The sequence below is a fragment of the Bufo bufo genome, chromosome 7 (genome assembly GCF_905171765.1).
Source record: "Bufo bufo chromosome 7, aBufBuf1.1, whole genome shotgun sequence".
Taxonomy (NCBI): domain Eukaryota; kingdom Metazoa; phylum Chordata; class Amphibia; order Anura; family Bufonidae; genus Bufo; species Bufo bufo.
The window spans coordinates 21,544,302-21,564,400 of NC_053395.1; the positions used below are offsets into that span (position 1 = coordinate 21,544,302).

A 20,099-nucleotide genomic window follows, 5' to 3' on the forward strand; every position below is an offset into this window, starting at 1 on the left:
CCCTTTGCCCCGGATCCTTTTCCCCCTAGGAAGAAACAAAGTAACTCTCCCTTAGTACTAATACACATATAAACCTGAATAAAGCAGGGCTTGGTAAAAAAAAAAAAAAACTTACATAGCCCTGAGCAGGGGGGTCGCCAGCCAACTCAGCCTTGGTGGACATCTGTGACTCCATTAGGATCAGCAGACAACTTCATTCAGATAAACAGATTTCCAGCACGAAGAAGATAAAATCTTGAATGTTCTTTATTAAATAGTCCAAACGGTGCAGTGAAAAAGGTCCCTCCAAGTCCATGGTCAGACCGACATGAACCAGCCGGCTCTTTGTCATGATCAGCAGACAAGCCTAACATGCGAGGCCCCCATAGGCCTCCAGCATGGACGCTGGGCGCCGCCATCTTGGATCCTGGCGGAGCGGTGTCACTTCCTGTACACGCCGCGTTCCCCAGAAGTGACGTCACCGCTATGCGCGGGCGCATAGCGGCCATGTGGGAGAGAAGAGGTAGGCTGGGAAAGCTAGGGAACCTCGAAAGAGAGGTACTAGCAGGGCTTTAAGGAAACTGGGAGGAATGGCTGGACACCACCCAACCCAGTTCCAGCCCTAGTAGCCCGCGGCTACTTCCATCCATATCTTCACCCTGAGGGGGCCTCTCTTGCAACTACTTAAAGGGAATCTGTCACCTATTTTGACCATATAAAACCGTTAACATAGCAATGTGCAATAAAGTACCTTCATTCCAGCATGTGTCCTCTTTCTTTTATTCAACTTTTCATTCAAATGAAAAAGCAATTTTTCTGATATGCAAATGAAGTCTCAAGGTGCCCAGAGGGGCGTTATTACTCTGCTCTAGTGCCCAGCCCCCCTGCAGTGCCCAGCACGCCTCCTAAGAAATAAATGTCCTCCTACATCCTTGCCGAACGGCGCCGCCCCCTCCACTACGTCATTTAATTTTTTCACTGCACCGTTTTTGCTTCCTCCTCTCTTGGCCTCCGAAATCCCGCGCAGGCGCAGTATCGCTGAGTGCCTGCGCCTGTACGATACTCCTGGTCCAGAGGGCAACAGCGCTCTGATTACGTCACTGGGCTCGGCGCATGCCCAGTGACACTATTGAGGCTGTTGCCCTCTGGACCAGGAGTATCGTACAGGCGCAGGCACTCAGCGATACTGCGCCTGCGCAGGATTTCAGAGGCCAAGAGAGGAGGAAGCAAGGACGGTGCAGTGAATAAATTAAATGACGTAGTGGAGGGGGCGGCGCCGTTCGGCAAGGATGTAGGAGGACATTTATTTCTTAGGAGGCGTGCTGGGCTTGGAAGAAAGGCGGGCTGGGCACTGCAGGGGGGGGGGGCGTTACTGGGCACTAGAGCAGAGTAATAACGCCCCTCTGGGCACCTTGATGCTTTATTTGCATATCAGAAAAATTGCTTTTTCATGTGAATGAAAAGTTGAATAAAAGAAAGAGGACACATGCTGGAATAAAGGTACTTTATTGCACATTGCTATGTTAATGGTTTTATATAGTCAAAATAGGTGACAGATTCCCTTTAAATATTCCTTATTATAAATATATTCCCAAATACCTTTCATTTTATTATAATGGCTTTTATTGTCTGGGGAGCAATCATCAGGAGAAATAAAATGGCCACCGTTCTATTAGTACACACAATACCTGTCCTAATCACACAGGAGGACACATTTCTTCACAGCACTGAAGTAAAGAGCTGCCTCATCCTCCTCTCTGCTCTACTTGTCAGGGATTATGATCCTGAATACAGATTATAAGATCTTCAGCTGAATCTCTGTAGGTATGGAGTTCATGAAGAGACATGAAGTACAGAGAGGAGGTGGAGATGTGCAGCAGCACTTGTATGTGGTCTCCATTACCATAGCCTGTCCTATCCATCCTCTCTGTACTTCATGTCTCCTCATGAATCCTACAGAGATTCAGCTGAAGATCTTATTCAGGATCATAATCCCTGACGAGCAGAGGGGAGAGGAGGATGAGGCAGCTCTTTAGCTCAGTGCTCTGAAGTAACTTGTCCTCCTGTGTGATTAGGACAGGTTCTGTGTGTATTAATAGGACAGCGGCCATTTTATTTCCCCCAATGATCGCTCCCCAGACAAAACAAGTCAATATAACTAATGAAAGGTATTTGGGAATATATTTAAAATTTCTGGAGAACCCTTTTAAGGCAGCTATGAGATTGATTGATATATATATATATATATATATATCTATCAAACGAATGATGAGGCAGCACTTCCAGTATAAAGTGAACGGGTGAGGACCCCAAACTTTATTCAAGCGACGTTTCGGCCTGATGACCCGGAAGTGAATGGTACATAATTGGTTGTAATATGTAAAACACTTATTAAAACAAAATGCACACAGCTAATTATGTACCGTTCACTCCAGTGAACAGTACATAATTGTTTTACTTATTACAACCAATTATGTACCATTCACTTCCGGGTCATCATTGTGTGTATATATATGTGTATCTCTTGTACCTACCTTGATAAAGCAGCCTGAGGAACACGGAAGACCGCCACTGAAACACGTAGCTGATTGTAATGTTTTTATTTTATTTTTAATAATACATTTTAATACTAGCCCCCAGTGCAGCACGCCTTTTTCTTTTTCTTGCTCTTCTGAGCTTTCATCTCCACTTATCCCTGGTTGTGACATTATTGTGTGTGTTCTCCCTGTACTGTAACATCACTGTGTGCATGCTTCCTGTGCTGTGACATCACTGCGTGCATTATTCCTGAGCTGTGACCTCACTGTTTGCATTCTTCCTGTGCTGTGTTGTCACTGTGCATTATCCCTGTGCACATTCTGCCCGTGCTGTGACCTCACTGTGCACATTCTGCCCGTGCTGTGACCTCACTGTGCGCATTCTGCCTGTGCTGTGATGTCACTGTGCGCATTATCCCTGTGCTGTGATGTCACTGTGTTGTGTTTAGGGTCTGTTTTGGCGCCTCCTTATTTGAACACAAGCACAATAACCAGACCATAAAATGAAGCCACACAGGACACGGCATTAAATACAGCATATATTTAAAAATAGCTTAAAAACCATTTTACAACATACAAAAATAGTCAAATAGTCACAGGACTGTGCAGATCGTCACAGCTGGAACCTGAGAAACCAAGAGCATGTTCTCCGCCGATCTGTGGTGCTTGAGGGAAAAAATAGTCATAAAACTAAAAGGAAAAAGGAGGTCCTGCGTCTCCATCCATCATGACGATTCATGACCTATGACACGTGAATGGCAGGACAAGCAGCCATTTTATTCTACACACCCACACAAACCTCTGGTGGCATCCTCAGCCGCCATGCTAGGAGCCATTTGTTCTCACAGATTGCAGCTCCGAGGCTTTGTTACCATCTTGTCCTCAGACAATGGTGGATGTCTGATACAGTTACAGAAAACATGGCCGACCGCCAAAGCCCTCACCTGACACAGGTGCATTTAAATCCTCTCAGACAGAACATAATGGACTCTGTGTGTTTAGTCACAGACGTCACGAGTTACAACAAGGGATGTTTCATCGGTAAAAACTTGCAGCAAACATTAGCTTTAAGTGTTTTCAGCTAACCGCCATTTTGTGAACTCTGACAGAAAACCTGGCTGCCCAGGGCAACCAATCAGAGCTCAGCTTACAGTTCATAAACAGCTCTGGAAAAATGAAAGCTACGCTGTGAGATTGGTTGCTATGGTTTTCCCAGACGTTTCTTACAAAATGGCTACCGCTGCCATTTCTCTGGGACAACTATTTTTTGGGTACAAATGTTTACTTTTTACATTTTTACATCGGGTTTTTAATTCCTTTGCTTACTTTCATCTAGCGTTCAATAAAATTGGAGGCTACCAAAATCTGGAAAAGGCGTATGCAGCGGCCATACCATCCCTGGTTGTCCCGAATGCCACCTGTCACCTCCCACGCTCCGACGCCATGCATCTTTTCCGTGATCCGATCAGTGGTGATCTACCTTGGCCAGGGATGACCTTTGGGTTAACCATCCTGGCCGCCTGGTACTGGTGCACCGATCAGGTAAATATACCTCTGTATACAGTGTATTCTGACGTGGGCCCTCCCTCCGTGGCGTCCATGTCCTATTGTTCTATGGGACTGACAGAGCAGTTGGTAAATTCGGGGCGTCTAAGACCCGGCCTGGGAACGCCCCCAAGCCCCCCCTGGTACTGGCTTTTTTTATGAGAGGGGCTTACATAAGCCCTGCCCAGTTTCAGCCCAAATTTGCCAAGACTGTCTAAAAAAATTAGAGACAGTCCATGCAAATTACGGACAATGCCTTTAATTCTCTTACTGGACACTGGGGGCGCCATTGATCACTGTAAAATATTCACTCTAATGAAAATTAGGGACACTCTGCAAATTTGAGTCTATACACATACACAGTGGAGGCGGCCATTTTGTATCCACAAAAGAAAAAGGGACTCTATCAGTTCACAAGGAACTGGCAACAAAGGCCCTCATGTAAAGCAGATAGCTGGCATTTGGTTCGCAACCTATCAGATTGCACATTTTATTTGACCAGTGCTGTTTATAACATAAAAGAAAACATCTGATTGGTTGCTGTGGGTAAAACCTCCATTATCTGCAGGTACAAGGAGAGAAGGAGTTGCCCATAGCAACCAATCAGATTGCAGCTTTTATTTATCCGCTGCAGGTTATAACGTGAGAGAAGAGATCTGATTGGTTGCGGTGGGTAAAACCTCCAGTAGCTTCAGAGAAGGAACTGCCCATAGCAACCAATCAGATCACTGCTTTTAATCTGTAACCTGCACTGGACAAAGGAAAGCTGGATTGGTTGCTATGGGCAACAGCTCAACCACTTGGCAGCCATTGAACGCTCAGAGATATGACAAAAATGGAGTAGCAAAAACAAAATGGCTGCTAGCAAAGTGTATGCGTCAGAGAGCCTACGATCAGTCCACCCTGTGATTGGCAGTACATTTTTCTCTCATGAAGAAGCCATTTTAGGAAATGTACTGGCTCTATGGCTGGGGTCAGCAACCTCTGGCAGTCCAGCTGTTAAACTACAACTCCCAGCATGCTTTATTCACTACTGTGGGAGTATGGAGAACAGCTGAGCAAGTGTGCATGCTGGGAATTGTAGTTTTACAACAGGTGGAGTGCAGGGGGTTGCTGACCGCTGCTCTGTGGGAAACCGCACTTGCCGTCCTGTTTTCACTTGCTTTTTCCACCATTGCAAACGCGAGGACAGGCCATGCCTGAAAATGCTGCCCGATACAGCGAAATACCACAGTGGTCGATGGGGGCACATGTGAGTTTTGTACCCTGTAATTTGCAATTGTCCTCACACCCCGGTCTGCTATATACATACATACACACATATATACATAAAGTTACATATTCACATACATACAGCCAAGTAAACCAGAAAATAACCCGGTGGAGAGAAGAGGAAACCTCAACCAGTCACCATTTTAGACGGTCACTGTGCCCTCTCAGAGAACTCGCATCTCTAAAATGGAGGAACGACCGCCGCCGTCAGAAAATGCTCACACTCGCAGTGACCACCCTCGATTGGCGTGAACCTACATACAGCGGAGGCGGCCATTTTGTCAGCCTGCAGTCACCAGAATCATTCGCATGACATCCACAGAGTAGAGAGAAACATAAGCCCCTTCAAGGAGCCAAAACCCATGTATATACAGTATTATTCCTCTAATCCAGCCTCCTAATGGTGATAGCAGCAGATTTTATGTTCCCATTTTCCTCTATATGCCCCCCAAAAAAATATGGACATCACAAAGATGGCGGCCACTAGCAATCGGGGGGGTCCTCATTCTGACAGACCGAAGCAGTCCATGTATTTCCTGGATAATCTTGTAATACTAAAATGTCACCACTAGTGGCCGCTGTAGGAAAACCATGAAGCTGGTCAATTTAGCCAGTGGGTCTTGGCAGTTCACATATTAAAGGGGTTGCCCGTGAGGAGACAACCCCTTTAAGGCACGGAAACAGATATAGGGCTTAATGAGATGTAAATTGGTAAAACACTCAGTGAACATGTCTTCTTTGGACAATCCCTACTTGACAAGAAGCTGATTGCAAAGTTTCTTTTTGCCGGGACCTCCCCCAGCAATCAGCCGTGATCTGTGGAGAAACCTGGCAGGAATCGTTCAGTTCCCTGCAGCGCCTCCACAGGAGAAATTAAGTATTACACAGTGTCCATTCATATCACTCGGTTGTCTGGACAGGTCCTCCAGAGAAAAAAAACACGGGTGGACAGCACTCCTTAGTAATAATGCTGCGGGTGCTCGTTTCCAAGGGAGCTGGTAAAAAGCCCCCCAATATTAACAACTTGTAGATGTCCAAAAAATAAAAAAATGGAGACAGCACGTCCAAAAGGTGGATTTTTATTCCAGATGCAACGTTTCGGCTTAGTGATAAATATCCACCTTTTGGACGTGCTGTCTCCATTTTTTTATTTTTTGGACATCTACAGGTCCTCCAGAGAGGCGCTCTTTATAACCGCTCTACACACAGAGGACCCCCCTCTATTAACACCCCGATAGGGTGTATGACTATGGCTCTGGTGTATGGATAACCACCGACACTCCAACTGTGGTGAAACTACGACTCCCAGCATGCTCCATTCATTTCTATGGAGTTCTGAGAACAGTGTGCATCTTGGGAGTTGTAGTTTTACCACAGCTGGAGTTCCAGAGGTTAGCCATCACAGATCTATGGGGTTTCCTCCACCAATATGGCTGCCTTCAGCTGTGCAACTTTGGTTGCACCTCCATTTTAAACCATGATGCTCTGAAAGGGGCAGAACATCCCTTTAAAGGGAGTCTGTCATCAGCATTTCACGTTTGTAACCCTTCCCATAGCTTTCAAGCATGCTTACAGTTAATAAAAACGTTACCTTTAGCATCAATCCTGGACTTATAAAACCGTCAAAAAACATCTTTGTAGCATATGCAAATGAGGGTTCGCAAGTGCCCAGGGGCGGCGTTGCGCTCGTAGGTGCCCTGCTAGCTCAGCCTTTTCTTCGCTTCCGCCCCCCGCCCCTTCCTTCCCTCCGCCTGCCCATCCTTTCCCTCTGACCGCCTATCTACTAACTTGTTGTTTCGCCGAGACCCCGCGCATGCGCAGTCAGTCGGCGCATGCGCACTGCGATGACCATTCCTTGTACGCCATCACAGTAATTCATGCGCATGCGCCAGCTTCACACCGTTAGCCGGCGCATGCGCAATAGTTACTGTGATGCCGTACAAGGAATGGGCATCGCAGTGCGCAGGCGCGGGATCTCGGCGAAACAACAAGTTAATAGATAGGCGGAACGCTGCCCCTGGGCACTTGCGAGCCCTCATTTGCATATGCTACAAAGATGTTTTTTGACGGTTTTATAAGTCCAGGATTGCTCATAAAGGTAAAGTTTTTATTAACTGTAAGCATGCTTGAAAGCTATGGGAAGGGTTACAAACGTGAAATGCTGATGACAGACTCCCTTTAAATCACTTTCTTATTAAACTCTGTCAACAAAACAAAATGGCTGCCGCATGTTTACCTGGTAGCAACAGGTTTTGGTCCACTATGGGTGACTAGACCCACGCGGGCAGAGTTAACCCTATAATATCATGTACCTGTAGAGCACCTCCATTGAAAAATAAAATAAAAAAGACCAGAAATAGGAATGTAAACAGCACAAGTGCAGCGAACGCAGACCCTACAGCCTCAGCAGCAATGGGCATCCTAAAGACAGTTCAACACCCCCAAAATAAATGCCTGCCAGCCTCACCAAGCCCCTCCGCGGCGGTCAGGCCGAGCAGCACACCGGTGGCTTATTCCAGCAGCAGGGAACCATACTACACCACAGCACTGGGCATCGAGCACAGTCTGCAGTGTATGCCCGTATGGACCTGAGCCCACACAGGACCACGGTAGAGAGACGCCACTCCCCTCAGCAGCTTATTCAGAGGTCCTTGTGTCCGGGGGGACCGTGCCCTCTCCTCCTAGAGTCCAGGTTGCCTGCTCCCATCTTGTTCTTCAGGTGTTTCGCTTGGGACAGCCTAGAGTACGGAATCCCGAACGGCGTTGTCACTGTCTCGGATTGTATGGGACTCTGGGAAAGGGGGCTGGTATAGTTGGCTCCGTAGTCCTTGCTGCTCCAGTATCCCGTTCTCGCCCCCGGGCTGTCAGACTTCCTGCCGATCTGACGGTACGCTCCGGCACCTTCGAAACTCTCGTTCTTGGCCCTGTCCTTGCCTACGCTCCTGGACGTGCCAGGACGGGAGTGGAACCTGTCGAATCCTCCAGAGGGGCTGTTTGTGCTGTAATGGAAATGTGACATCCCCTTGAAGAGCAGAAAGAGAAGGATAGGGTGTTAGTATAGGTGTGAGTAAATTAGTACCCCCCCAATATAATAATGCAGCATGCGCACGGCTCTGCTATACCCTGCCGATCGAGAGGAGCCGGGTCTAGAAGAGACTTTTTAATGTCCAGGTGACGCAGGTGCATGGCGGGTCAGCGTATCAGGGCTTGTTATTTGGAGGCCTATATCCTATTGTGGCACTAGGGGGCAGCACACAGGCCAACGAGCAATGGATGGTGTATTATAAGATGGCATATTTGGTGGTATGACGTCGTGGCTGACCTGTGTGTGATTTCTCGCCCATCAGGTCATCGTACAGAGGTCGCTCTCAGCCAAGAATCTGAGCCACGCTAAAGCCGGGTCTATCCTCGCCAGTTATCTGAAAATGTTACCCATGATCTTTATCATCATGCCAGGAATGATCAGCCGGGCTCTTTACCCAGGTAGGAAGGGCACCTATGGCATTTTGCTATGGAATCCATGTTTTTTTCTCTCTTAGGTTAATTGTATGGTGTTCTCTAATACAGAGGAGGCCGCCATTTTGTTTCATTGGCGTCACTAGCTCATACGCATTAGAGTGCGCTTACAGCCAGTCATGTCCTACGCAGTCTGAGCAGCCATTTTGTAACTGTAGATGTAGGGCTACATGAAAACTATTGCATTAGGCTGGGTTCACACCTGAGCGTTTTACAGCGCGTTCCTACGCGCTGTAAAACGCTCAACAGGCAAAAACCAATGTTTCCCTATGGGCATGGTTCTCACCTGAGCCTTTTACAGCGCGTACGAACGCGCTGTAAAACGCCCTACGCCCCAAGAAGTTCAGGAGCTTCTTTGGGGCGTATTGTCGCGCGTAACACCTCTGTTTTTTATTGTACGCCTCTGTGGTCAATAGCAAGAAGGCGCGTACGACGCGCGTTTCCAAAATACAAAAACGCCCCAAAATACGCCTCAAAAATGCCTGTAAACAGCGCTTATCGAATACGCTCAGGTGTGAACCCAGCCTTAGGGTACGCTCACACATACAATCGTGGAATTTTCTGCGCGGTGGGTTAGCTACATGCCGATTAGTCCTATTTAACGGGGCTATTCCATGTACAGATTCACAGCAGTGCCAGAAAGCCTTGGATTTCTCCTGCGGATTCCTACACACCAGATTTTTTCAATGTGTATTTCCGCCATGTGTACATACCCTTCCTCCCCTTGCCGTTTTGGGCTGATGACCCCCAGACAGAAGCATACTTACCTGCTTCACACCATTGGGTTCAGACTCCTTCACTTCCTTGCCGCCACCTCCGCGCTCCCTGTGCTGACACGAGTCATGTGGCTGCTTCAGCCAATGACTGGCTGCAGCAGTGGCATGCCCCCATGCATCACGTGACCCAGAGACACCGCTGTGGCCAGTCATTGGCTGCAGAGACCAAGTGACCCGTATCAAATATTGACATGGGGGAGAGCAAAGGCAGCGGGAGGGGTGGGAGTGAAGAAGCTGGAACCCAGAGACGCAGGGCAGGTAAGTATGCTTCTGTCTGCACATCCGGTGACGTAGGGGGATCTGCCCGAAAGGCCCCCGGGGTGAACACACCCTGTAAAGCTGACAATCCATGTTGAGCTTATACTTCTCAGAGAAGAGATCTTTCTACAGTCCTCTACAATATAAAAACTTATCAAGAGCACAAATCCTATCCTAATGGTTTGTTACAGTGTATCAGTGAAGGTAATAATTATATGATCCCGAGGGATTGTCCAGACTAGATACAATGATAACAAGCCCTTAGCTGTGAGAAGTATTAGGTATGCAGAGGTTTTCAGCTTCTAGATCTAAACCATGAACGTTCCCAACTCAGTGACAGCAAGCAGAGATCTTGAACACGGTGAGAAAATGAGACACAAGGTCTATTAGAAAGCTGCAGAACAAGGCTTAAAAGGGTTATACCAGTTATATTAAGTTATCCCCTATGCACAGGATGGTGGGGATCCTACCGCTGGGACCCCCCACCAATCACAAGAATGGGAGCCCTGTACCCCGTGAAGTGAACAGAGCGGCAGGTCGGGCATGCGTGCAGCGGCTCCATTCATTTCTAAGGGAGTTCTGGAGACAGCCGAGCGCCACCGATCTAACAGTTATCCCCTATCCAAAGCGGAGTACCACTTTAAGCTTTGCTTACATAAGATGGGAAAACTCATGTAAGAGTCACAGTAACCTGCGTCACACGGACCATGGTGCTCTGAGGGGACGTGTAAGGCTTTACAATTACCAGGAAGGGTGTGTACAAGGTAAGTGCCCCTCATCAAACACTTTCCAAGTCATAAACCAGAAGGTTTCATACATCCCTTCTATAGAAATCATCACGAGTGACTACACCCACAATATAACAGCTGCCGTGCCAAATTCCTGCAAATCTGGCAGTGGGGCGAAAGTTACCCGATGCCAGATTAGCAGCAAACTACCTGACAGTCGGGTAGTCTGCAGACAGGGAAGTGAGGAATCCCTGTCTTAGAGGGGTTATCCAGGTTTTTAAAATTGATGGCCTATCCATCAATATCTTAAAGATGGGATCTGACTCCCACACCCCCTACGACCTGCTGTTTAGATAAGCACAGCGCCGCACATTGTATAGTGGCTGTGCTTGGTATTGCAACTCAATCTCATTCACATGAATGGCACTGAGCAGCACTTTGGCCATCTGACCAATGGATGTGATGTCTGAGGCCAAGGAAGAGGTCACAGCGTTCACCCAAGCTAATAAGCAGAGGTGCAAGAGATACACATTTAGAAAAGGAGAGCATGAGACATCAATCGTTAAAGGGGTTATCCAACCCCTAAAATGCCTCCCCATACGCCCGGGCGCCTCATAGAGGTTGTACTTACCTGGCTCCTTGCGTCACTTCTTATGTCAGCACGGCCGCTGCTGCATCTCATTGTTGCGAGGAATGGGGGTGTCTCGGGATAGCCAATAGCAGGCCGCGGTGGGAACGAGCCTCGCTAGCATCGCGGGTGACCCTAGGGAGGCTTGTCCCAGTCACGGTCCGTTATTGGTTGAACCCCAAGCCCACCCTCGAGACACCCCCCTTCCCCGTGGCGCAGGATGTGGTCATCCACGCGACGGAGAGATGCAGCGGCGGCCGTGCCGACATCAGAAGTGACGCGGGTGCTGGGGAGCCAGGTAAGTACAACCTCTGTGAGGGGCCCAGGCGCATGGGGAGGCATGTTAGGGGTTGGATAACCCCATGTTAGGGGTTGGATAACCCCTTTAAGGACCTGGGTATTAGGACATATTTCTTTTTGGAGCTATAGTTCATTTGAGGGGGCAGGGGCATAGCTACGGGGGTGCAGATGGAGCAGTCACATCTGGGCCTCTGCCATATAAGAAGTCATCCGTATTATAAAGAAATGGAAAAGCATTTGACTGAAAATAGCAGAGGCTGGCACGTGACGCTGCCAACACAACTGCCATCCCTGCAACGTGCTGAAGCGGGTGTGTACAAGCCCTCATAGAATTCCACAAGAAGGCAGAAATGAAAGACATTATGTGCCACTGTAAAGAGGAACGAGCTGTGACGCTCACAGCGGGCATGATGTGCCAACCTCGGAAACAGCCTCACCCATAACCGTCACAAAGGGGCTTATTCAGGAAAGCAGTCATCCATGGGAAGCATTGTATGGATCCTCCTCTTCATACACTAGTCTTCATACAGGAAGCCCATTTTGAATTATAAAGGAGTTGGCCCATCGAGGACATTGATAGCGTAACGCCAGGATATGCCATCAGTGCCACATAGATGCAGGTCCTACCTCTGGAACGGGTCCCCAAAGTGAACAGAGTATCTGCACATGCATGGCCACTCTCCATTCAGCACTATGGGATTCCCAAAAATGACCAAGTGCTGGCTTGGCTATTGCCAGCCGTTTCACAACAGTGAATGGAGAAGTAGCTGTGTTTGTGCGGTGTACTCTCCCCTTCACCCTGTGGCACTGCCATAGTGGCTAAGCTATGTTCGGAATACAGGGATGGCGAGCACGCAGTGCATACGCGGGGTGCTCTCCTTCACATCGAGGGGCTCGTTCTAAGATAGAAGCCATATGCCATCAATGTCCCAGGTGGGCCAACCCCTTTAGGGTAAATACATACGATCAGGATTGCGTGCGGATTTTCCGTGCGGAAAATCCGTAACCGTAGGTCATGTGTCCTGTATTCTATGAGAATTTGAAATTCTCATGCACATCATGCAGATTTTTCCCATGCGGATTTTAAAATCCACAGCATGTCAAATTATTTTATTTTTCACTTCAATGGGGAGCAGAAAATCTGCACCAAATCCGCAACAATTGATGCGGATTGACCGCACGGATATCCCTGCGAATTGTCCGCACATAAATCCTGAACGTGTGCATTTACCCTTAAATCTAGGCGTCGGGTAAATATCACTGTACACATTGTTCAGGGACTTTGCTTAATGTTTAAAAAAAAAAAAAAAAAAAGGCTCGGAAACACCAAAACATCCAGTGGGCGGCCATTTTATTTGTTTTGTGTAAACAGACTGAACCTGGCAGAAAAACACCACTTTTGAACATCAGTTTGCAATGACCCACAGTTGAAATCTACAGAAAACGTCAAGTCAATCATTTATTTGCTTTAGGGTCCATTCACAAGTCCGTAGTGCAGGGTCTGCATCCGTTCCGCAATTTTGCGGGACGGGGGCGGACCCATCCATTTCAAAGGCCCCTCAAAAAAGATAAAGCATGTCCTATTCTTGTCTGCCATTGCGGACAGGAATAGGCATTTCTATCACAGGGCCGGCCATGTGCGGTCCGTAAAATTCAGAACGCACACAGCCGGTACCCGTGTTTTGCGGATCCGCAATTTGCGTACCACAGAACACTTGCAGACGTCTGAACGGACCCTTACTAATCGTGTATCGATTGTGAGCTGCACAATTCAAGACTAAAGCTGCATTCGGAATCCTACTGGTTTCTCGTTACCAGAGATGGGAGCTGAGATGACACAAACGACCCCCCCAGGATAGATCGTTTATTAGTCGGGGCGTCCAGTGTACGGTATATGTGATTGGTTGCACCCGAGTGGTATCTCTTGGTCACAGCACATGCTAAGAAGTATCCTACAGAGAAGTGGTATCCAACCTGTAACTCTCCAACTTATGGCCCCACAGCTGTTGCAAAACTACATCTCTCAGCATGCCGTGACGGCCTCAAGGCCGTGCTGGGAGCTGTAGTTTTGCAACAGCTGGAGAGCCCCAGATGGGAGTCTTATCTTGTGGTTGAAGGAATCCTAGATTCCCTTAGCTTTGCCCCCACTGTCATGTCTGACAGAACGGCGGGCTACACTGCTGTCTGTTTCCAAGGGCAACCAGCAGAATTCTAAAAGCAGCTATGTGTAGAATAAAGAAAATGACATGAAATAACCCAATTTTGATACAAAGAGTGCAAAACGAATTATTTTCAAAAAATGACTCGACTTTTGATGTAGATGTATAGGGGATTTTTTAAAGAAAAGTAGTAGCGTACAGAAAACCAGGAATATCGGCTACTGCAAAATGAATGCAGCAATCTCATTGGTTAACAGGGGCAACACCAACTAAGAGTCCAATGGTGTGCACACTGCCATCGACTTATTTCTGACATAATACTGAAGTTTAGAAGGATTTCCAGCAACTGTGGTCGCCTGCTGTGCAACTGTACCATAATGCAGCTTCAAAAAGTTTTGTATTTTCCCTTAAAACCTCAAGGTCAAGGCCAGAGCGGAGCGGCCAGGACCAAGGTTGGAGCAACTATTAAAATGCAGATGTGCAGAAGAAAAGTGCTCTATAACATGTCTGTACAATGTAATGCTGACCACGTTGCAGCTCCGTCAACATGTCCGTCCATATACAAGGGGCCAAGAGATGGTCAAGTGCATCCTATCGTGAAGTATCAGCACCCAAAGAGATTTTATTTAGGGGCAGATGAAGGCAAGTTTAATCATCAGCCCGATCAAAGCCATGAACATTAAATAAAGTACATTCTACGAATCGCTCGTACTACTGGGCAATGCAAGACCACCATCGTTGACATCAATACACACCTGAGAAGGGTCCAAAGCATAAATCCGCTCGTTCCGTTGTAAGGGGTTACCAGATAGAACATAGTCCTCCAGCATGGTCCTTCTATTCCCATTTTCTGAAGGATTCATTTCCATCAAGGTGTTAGAGATGCTGAGGGGACTCAAAAAGCTTCCTCTGCTGATGTGGCCATCGCTAAGCTTCCTATGAGGTGGAGGGCGCTCTCCGTTGGAGAAACGTTCAGAACTCCTCCTGTGCAAGGATGCAGATGGGTAGTATTCCTCAGACATGGAGGAGGCGTTGGATGGAGGTAGAGAACCAGAGCCACTAGATGAATATTCTCCTGGACACGGCCTAAACATACTACCGTCATCTTCGTTTTGATCGTTATCATTAGGTCCATTTTCAATCAGGATGTCGATCTCTTCCGCTTCTCTTCCTTCGGCATCCATCCCATTGACTGAGGGCACAGTGTTTTCCTCCACCGACGTGCTGGCTTTGAGAGATTTGGTATTTAATGAGTTCTTCATGCTAATGAAGTCTGTGACTTGCATGGTTCTAGGCTTTGGCATAGGAGGCGGCTTGCCACCTGTTGGGGCCGGTCCTGTGCCCCTGTGCACAATGTGATTACGTTCAGCTAATGTTGCAATGCCTTCTGGAGACCTTTGTGGTGAAGGTATCTCCTGAACCTCAGAGGTGGCCGTTTCTTTATGGTCATGCTTCTTTATATTGTCAACTTCCACAGATGATTCCTCCCTTGGCGCTTTACTTGCAAGAGTTCCATCTTGGCTATCCTGCCTTGACGCTAGACTCTTTGTACAGATTGCTTTCGATCCATGCTCTTGGCTAGCCTGTCTAGAAAGTTGACCATTGCTAGACCCTCTGTCTGTTGTGCTCTGGTTCTGACCACATTCTCGAGAGTGGTCAGGCTGCCCGGCATCGTTCTTGGTAGAAGATGAACTCTCCTGTTGTTGTTGCTTCATCATCTCATTCTCCCTGGCCTGTTTTAAGTACTCGGCTGTTGCTTGAGACGTATCACAAATCTTGATTCTGTTCATCTGAGATGGCTGTGCATTCCTTATGCTGGGGTCAATAATATTAATGTACCCTAAGATATCACTACCGGGCTCTGGGTCTGGTTCCACCCATGTGGGTAAATACTCAAACATATCGGCTCTTTCCATGTCTTGTAGAGCGGGATGGATCTGGGACTCCCTCCTCAGGTGCTCGAATGTAGGTACTCGTGTTTTGGTGGGAATCTTCTTCGCAATTTCAGGTCCTTTCTTGGAATCTTTGCCAGTGTCACTGGAACTCTTGACAGTCACCAGGGAATATTTGGGGTTAATCATCTTCTTAGCAATGGATTCCGAGGGTCCTGTGGGCACGGAAACCGGCTGAAACACTGGCTCTGGTTCTGGTTCGTTATCCATTGGAACATTTTTCAGACTGACTCCCTTGGACAGGAGATAAAGTTCCTGGAACTGACGGTCAAAGGTCTCCACGACTTGACCAGTAAGCACTGTAATTAGATTTCGGTCAATCCTCGCTGCTGACCAGGTGAAGCTATGGGGACAAAGTCAAACCATTAAATAAAAGTTTATCATATTAGCAGGACAAGCATTTACCTAGTCTATTTACTATGTGTGGTATGTGTGATTGCCCAACTTGTACACTGCCAGCTAGTTTACTGCTCTGATTTATGACCATCTATGTCCCTTTCTTCTCAATGGCTTATCATGCAAATTGCTGTTTCTAAGATTAGCCGACAGGTGATGGTAATTATCACCCCCTTCGTGGTAGCAGTGACTTAATGTGAGCAGAATAATGTCCCAGCCACACTGCAAAAACTGTCCAGGAATGAGGAACATTCCCAGGTCTCAATCCGATCGTCATCTCTGGGATGTGCTGGAGAAACATCCATGGAGGCCCCACCGAACAACTTATAGGACTTCAAAGGTCCTGCTGTCAACGTATTGTGTCAGAAACCACAGGGCACGTCAGCAGTCTTGTCAAGTCCATGCCCCAACAGCTTTAGGCTAATGAGTGTATATCTGTAGTAAACCCCTGTTCTAGGACTCTTCCTCTCTGGATTGCCCACCGAGTATATCTCCACCTTTCTGAGATACAATTTGCTGGAACTCTGGTCTAGTAGGTCTCTGTTACTTACCATCATGGGCTGCACTGATATGATCTAATATATCTACTACTATCCCCATCCTCCACAGCAGCAGTTGTGTCCACTTACCTGTAAGACCCACACATAGCTTTGTCTCCATCCACAAACATGAACTTCTGTCCTAAAGAGCCCCTGAACCTGGTTGAGAATCTGGTGTAGAACTCACATCCCCCGACGATACGAATCCTGAGGTTCTGCGAAATAATCAAAGATAAATCGTTCAATTTCTTGGCGTCAGGAAGCCAGGCCGTGTGTGGGGCTGTCCGGGACAAGAATTACTCCTACGTATTACCTGCCACCAACTGAGAATCATTTACAGTGTCTATGGAAAGCTTTGCACAACTCAGAAGTTGAGGGACAAATATGCTGGTCCACGATAACAGAAGAAAAAGAGCCGGCCAAAGACCAGCAGATATCTCGCATGTTCTCAGGGTTGGTGCTGATTCTCATTGAGGAGATCCCGCTCACGGGCAATGCTCGATCCCAAAAAATATGCAAATTAGGAGGAAGAAACTGGCTATATCAAGTAACTGCCTAATTTACGATTTTCTTATGACCCTGTAGCTCACACGAGCAGTGACCACCAACCTCAGAACAGAAGATGCATGTCTCAGGGTCTCCTGTGGTACTGAACTATAGCATTACATGGCAGCAATGCAATCAAATGGCCGTCCATGTACTGCACAGACTCACTGGATCCGCCAGAGCAGGAGCAGACTTTGCAGGTTGGGGTTGTCCTTGTGAGATGACCCCATTAAAGAGCTTGTCCGGCCCGTGATATTTTTTCTTCTTACAATGCTATAAAACAATATACTCTTGTGAACTGTAACCAGCTCCATCCACTACATTACGGCACCATCGGTGAGGCGGTACAGGGTGTCGGACCCCCGCCAATCAGATGCTGATGGCTTATCCTGAGGATCGACCATCAATATCAAATCCTTTAGGGCTGATGCTCAAAGATAGCATTGTACCGCTGCCTGCATCGCAACTAATGAAAACGGGCTCGGCCCGCAGATCATTACTCGTCAACCTCTCGAGGTCAGGCGCAGCAACATCTAATTAAGCTTCTAAATATACACCTGAACATCCGCTCCCGTCCACTCCGCCTATCATCCCTTATCCTGATAGGAGTGATGAGTCACTGGGAAAACATACATGATACCACCGGGTGTTGTAACGAGACACGGGAAGATCTGTTTACAAGGGAGGATGCGATACATGTGAATGTGCTCCTTACAAGTACAGGTAGCCACCACCGACAGCAGCCAAGGGGTTAACCCATACAAATATGGCATCATAGCAATGCAACCAGACCTGAAACCGGAGCGGTCCTGCGTGATAGGGTAGGTTGTCCCCTTTGGCTACGGAGTGTACATACATCAAGGACACCTCACCCTTAAACGAAAACAGAGCACGGAGGTGCGACATTTCTACGAAGCGGATACTGGTATGTGCTCGCTTGTCACAGTATGGTTTCTACACCGCAGCGGCTTTTCCCACGGTGGGAGATACGTGTCAGGCTCCACCCCCTTTTATTCTGTTAAGTTATTGGGTGGGCACAGGCATGTGCCAATTAATAAAAAAAAAGGATGGATGGCAAGACTACGTCCTTTACGGACACATTTGAGCCTCTAGCCTTCGAGGGAAACAACTACAAGGACCTGAAAGACCCTAAAATACAACGAGGTATCAATAGAACATCACATTTAATGTGACTGTCCAGTCAGGAGCTCAAGGATGATATGCCAGTCACCACCTACAGGGGGTGATAACCTGCTACTTAGAGAGCTAGAAAGTGTGACTACAGCTTAGCCATAGGAGTCTGAAGTAGACTGAGAGACACCTCCCGCCTCGTCATTGGTTCAGACTGCTGCTCAGTCCCTCCCCTTGCAGTTCTCGCTCTTCTGATTGGCTGCTGTGTATAAACATGGGGCTGATTTCCAGGATTAAAAAAAAGTACAGATCAGCTAATTGCCACTAGAGGGAGCCCAGAAGCTTACTGCATACACAGTATGCCGAGAGCTCCCCCTAGTGGAGGCTGCAGGAAGCACCGTTTTATAATTTATCTCTAGATTTTATGTACGATTCACTTTTTGGAAAATATTGTAATAACCATTAGATCGGAAATAATTCCCTTGGACCTGTTAGAACAGCATGTGGATTACATAAGACGTGTGGCATGACAAGCTGCCATGTTCTGTACTTTCACTGGTATCTTATCTAGAAATAAGAAAGGAATTTATACCCGACGTTGGTGTGGACTTATACGGCCATAAAATCACACAGGAATGAGGACGGAGATGCATCTGTTATCTGCTGCCCATCCTGGACGCTCAGTCCTCACCGCAGGGACACTAAGGCAGGGGGGGGGGGGGGGGGGGGGGGGGGGGGGGGGGGGGGGGGGGGGGGGCTCCATAGCACAATTATTTAAATGGGGCCCCCTGCCGATACGGGTCCTCATCTGACTGCACATGCCCTCATACAGCCCATCGAGTGGGGTCCCCTCCCCCACATGCTACAGTAGTGCAATGACATGGCCTAGGTCACCAAAGCCGGCCATACACCTTAAGACGCTATCCCTCCCAATGCCCCCCATACAACTGCAGCCGAGCATGCATGTGTTCTCAAAGGGACCAGTGGAACAAGTTGCTACAAAGCACCTCTGGAGGTGGATAACTCCCTTGAGATCAAATGATTGGGCATGCTGAACTCCAACGTGTCCGATACTTCTTTCCCCCCCCCCCCCCCCCCCGACACTGAGGGAGATTCGGAATACGCCCCACATTAAAAAAAGATGGCCGACTTTGCTCTCAAATGTATGACCACCTCAAGACCTCCTGCACACAACCGTATCCGTTTTGGCAGTCCGCAAAATACGGATACCGGCCGTGAGCATTCAGCGTTTTGCAGATCAGTACATCCTGCGCTCGGTTATAAATTGGATAAGGACCAAAACTACGGTTGTGTGCATGAGGCCCAATACATAGTGTAAAGCAGAAACATCTGCCCATCCTCCCCAAAAAACGGAAGCCGTGACAGTCATAGTCCACCAAAATGGTCATAAGCAACAGCATACAGGAAGGTCCCACCCAGTCTGATCCGCGCAGGTCATTGTCTAGACTGGGCCCAATTGTAGCAGACCCTCAGCTGTACGAGCAGAATCTGAACAGGGTTATCTGCCGCTAAACACAAACATTTCCATTCACTGACAGCAAGCATGGATCTTGAAAACGGTATCACGTAAGAAAATCTCAGAAAGTACCCTTCGCATAGTAAATATTCCTGGGGAATTCTCATTTTATGCGTTTTCACTAAATTCTGGGAAACCGCCAGGAGAGAATTATCCCTGCAGCGGCTGCAGCCCTGAAGAATTGGGCTTCCACCGCCATGTCCCGCTCCTCTGGGAAGTGACGTCATGTCCACCGAGAGATCACATGACTTTCGGAGCCAATCAGGACATGGGCACAATAATCAAAGAGCCATGTGTCAG

General features: G+C 47.8%; 2 protein-coding genes across 4 annotated transcripts in view; one reads left to right on the forward strand and one right to left on the reverse strand.

Annotated features, from left to right (window-relative positions):
- SLC5A10 (solute carrier family 5 member 10) overlaps nucleotides 1-20,099 on the forward strand; it is a 109,916-nt gene that overhangs the window by 33,330 nt on the left and 56,487 nt on the right. For all 3 annotated transcript variants that reach the window (XM_040439461.1, XM_040439462.1, XM_040439460.1), the window contains 2 exons: nucleotides 3,853-4,058; nucleotides 8,681-8,816. In XM_040439461.1, the coding sequence (XP_040295395.1) occupies nucleotides 3,853-4,058; nucleotides 8,681-8,816 (342 nt within the window). The remainder of the gene's footprint in view (nucleotides 1-3,852; nucleotides 4,059-8,680; nucleotides 8,817-20,099) is intronic.
- The window catches only part of FAM83G (family with sequence similarity 83 member G), a 30,710-nt gene continuing 18,122 nt past the window's right edge, over nucleotides 7,512-20,099 (reverse strand). Inside the window, exons 3-5 of the mRNA XM_040439459.1 lie at nucleotides 16,676-16,800; nucleotides 14,454-15,993; nucleotides 7,512-8,355 (exon numbers count right to left, since the gene is read on the reverse strand). Of these exons, the coding sequence (XP_040295393.1) occupies nucleotides 7,975-8,355; nucleotides 14,454-15,993; nucleotides 16,676-16,800 (2,046 nt within the window). The 3' untranslated portion in view covers nucleotides 7,512-7,974. The remainder of the gene's footprint in view (nucleotides 8,356-14,453; nucleotides 15,994-16,675; nucleotides 16,801-20,099) is intronic.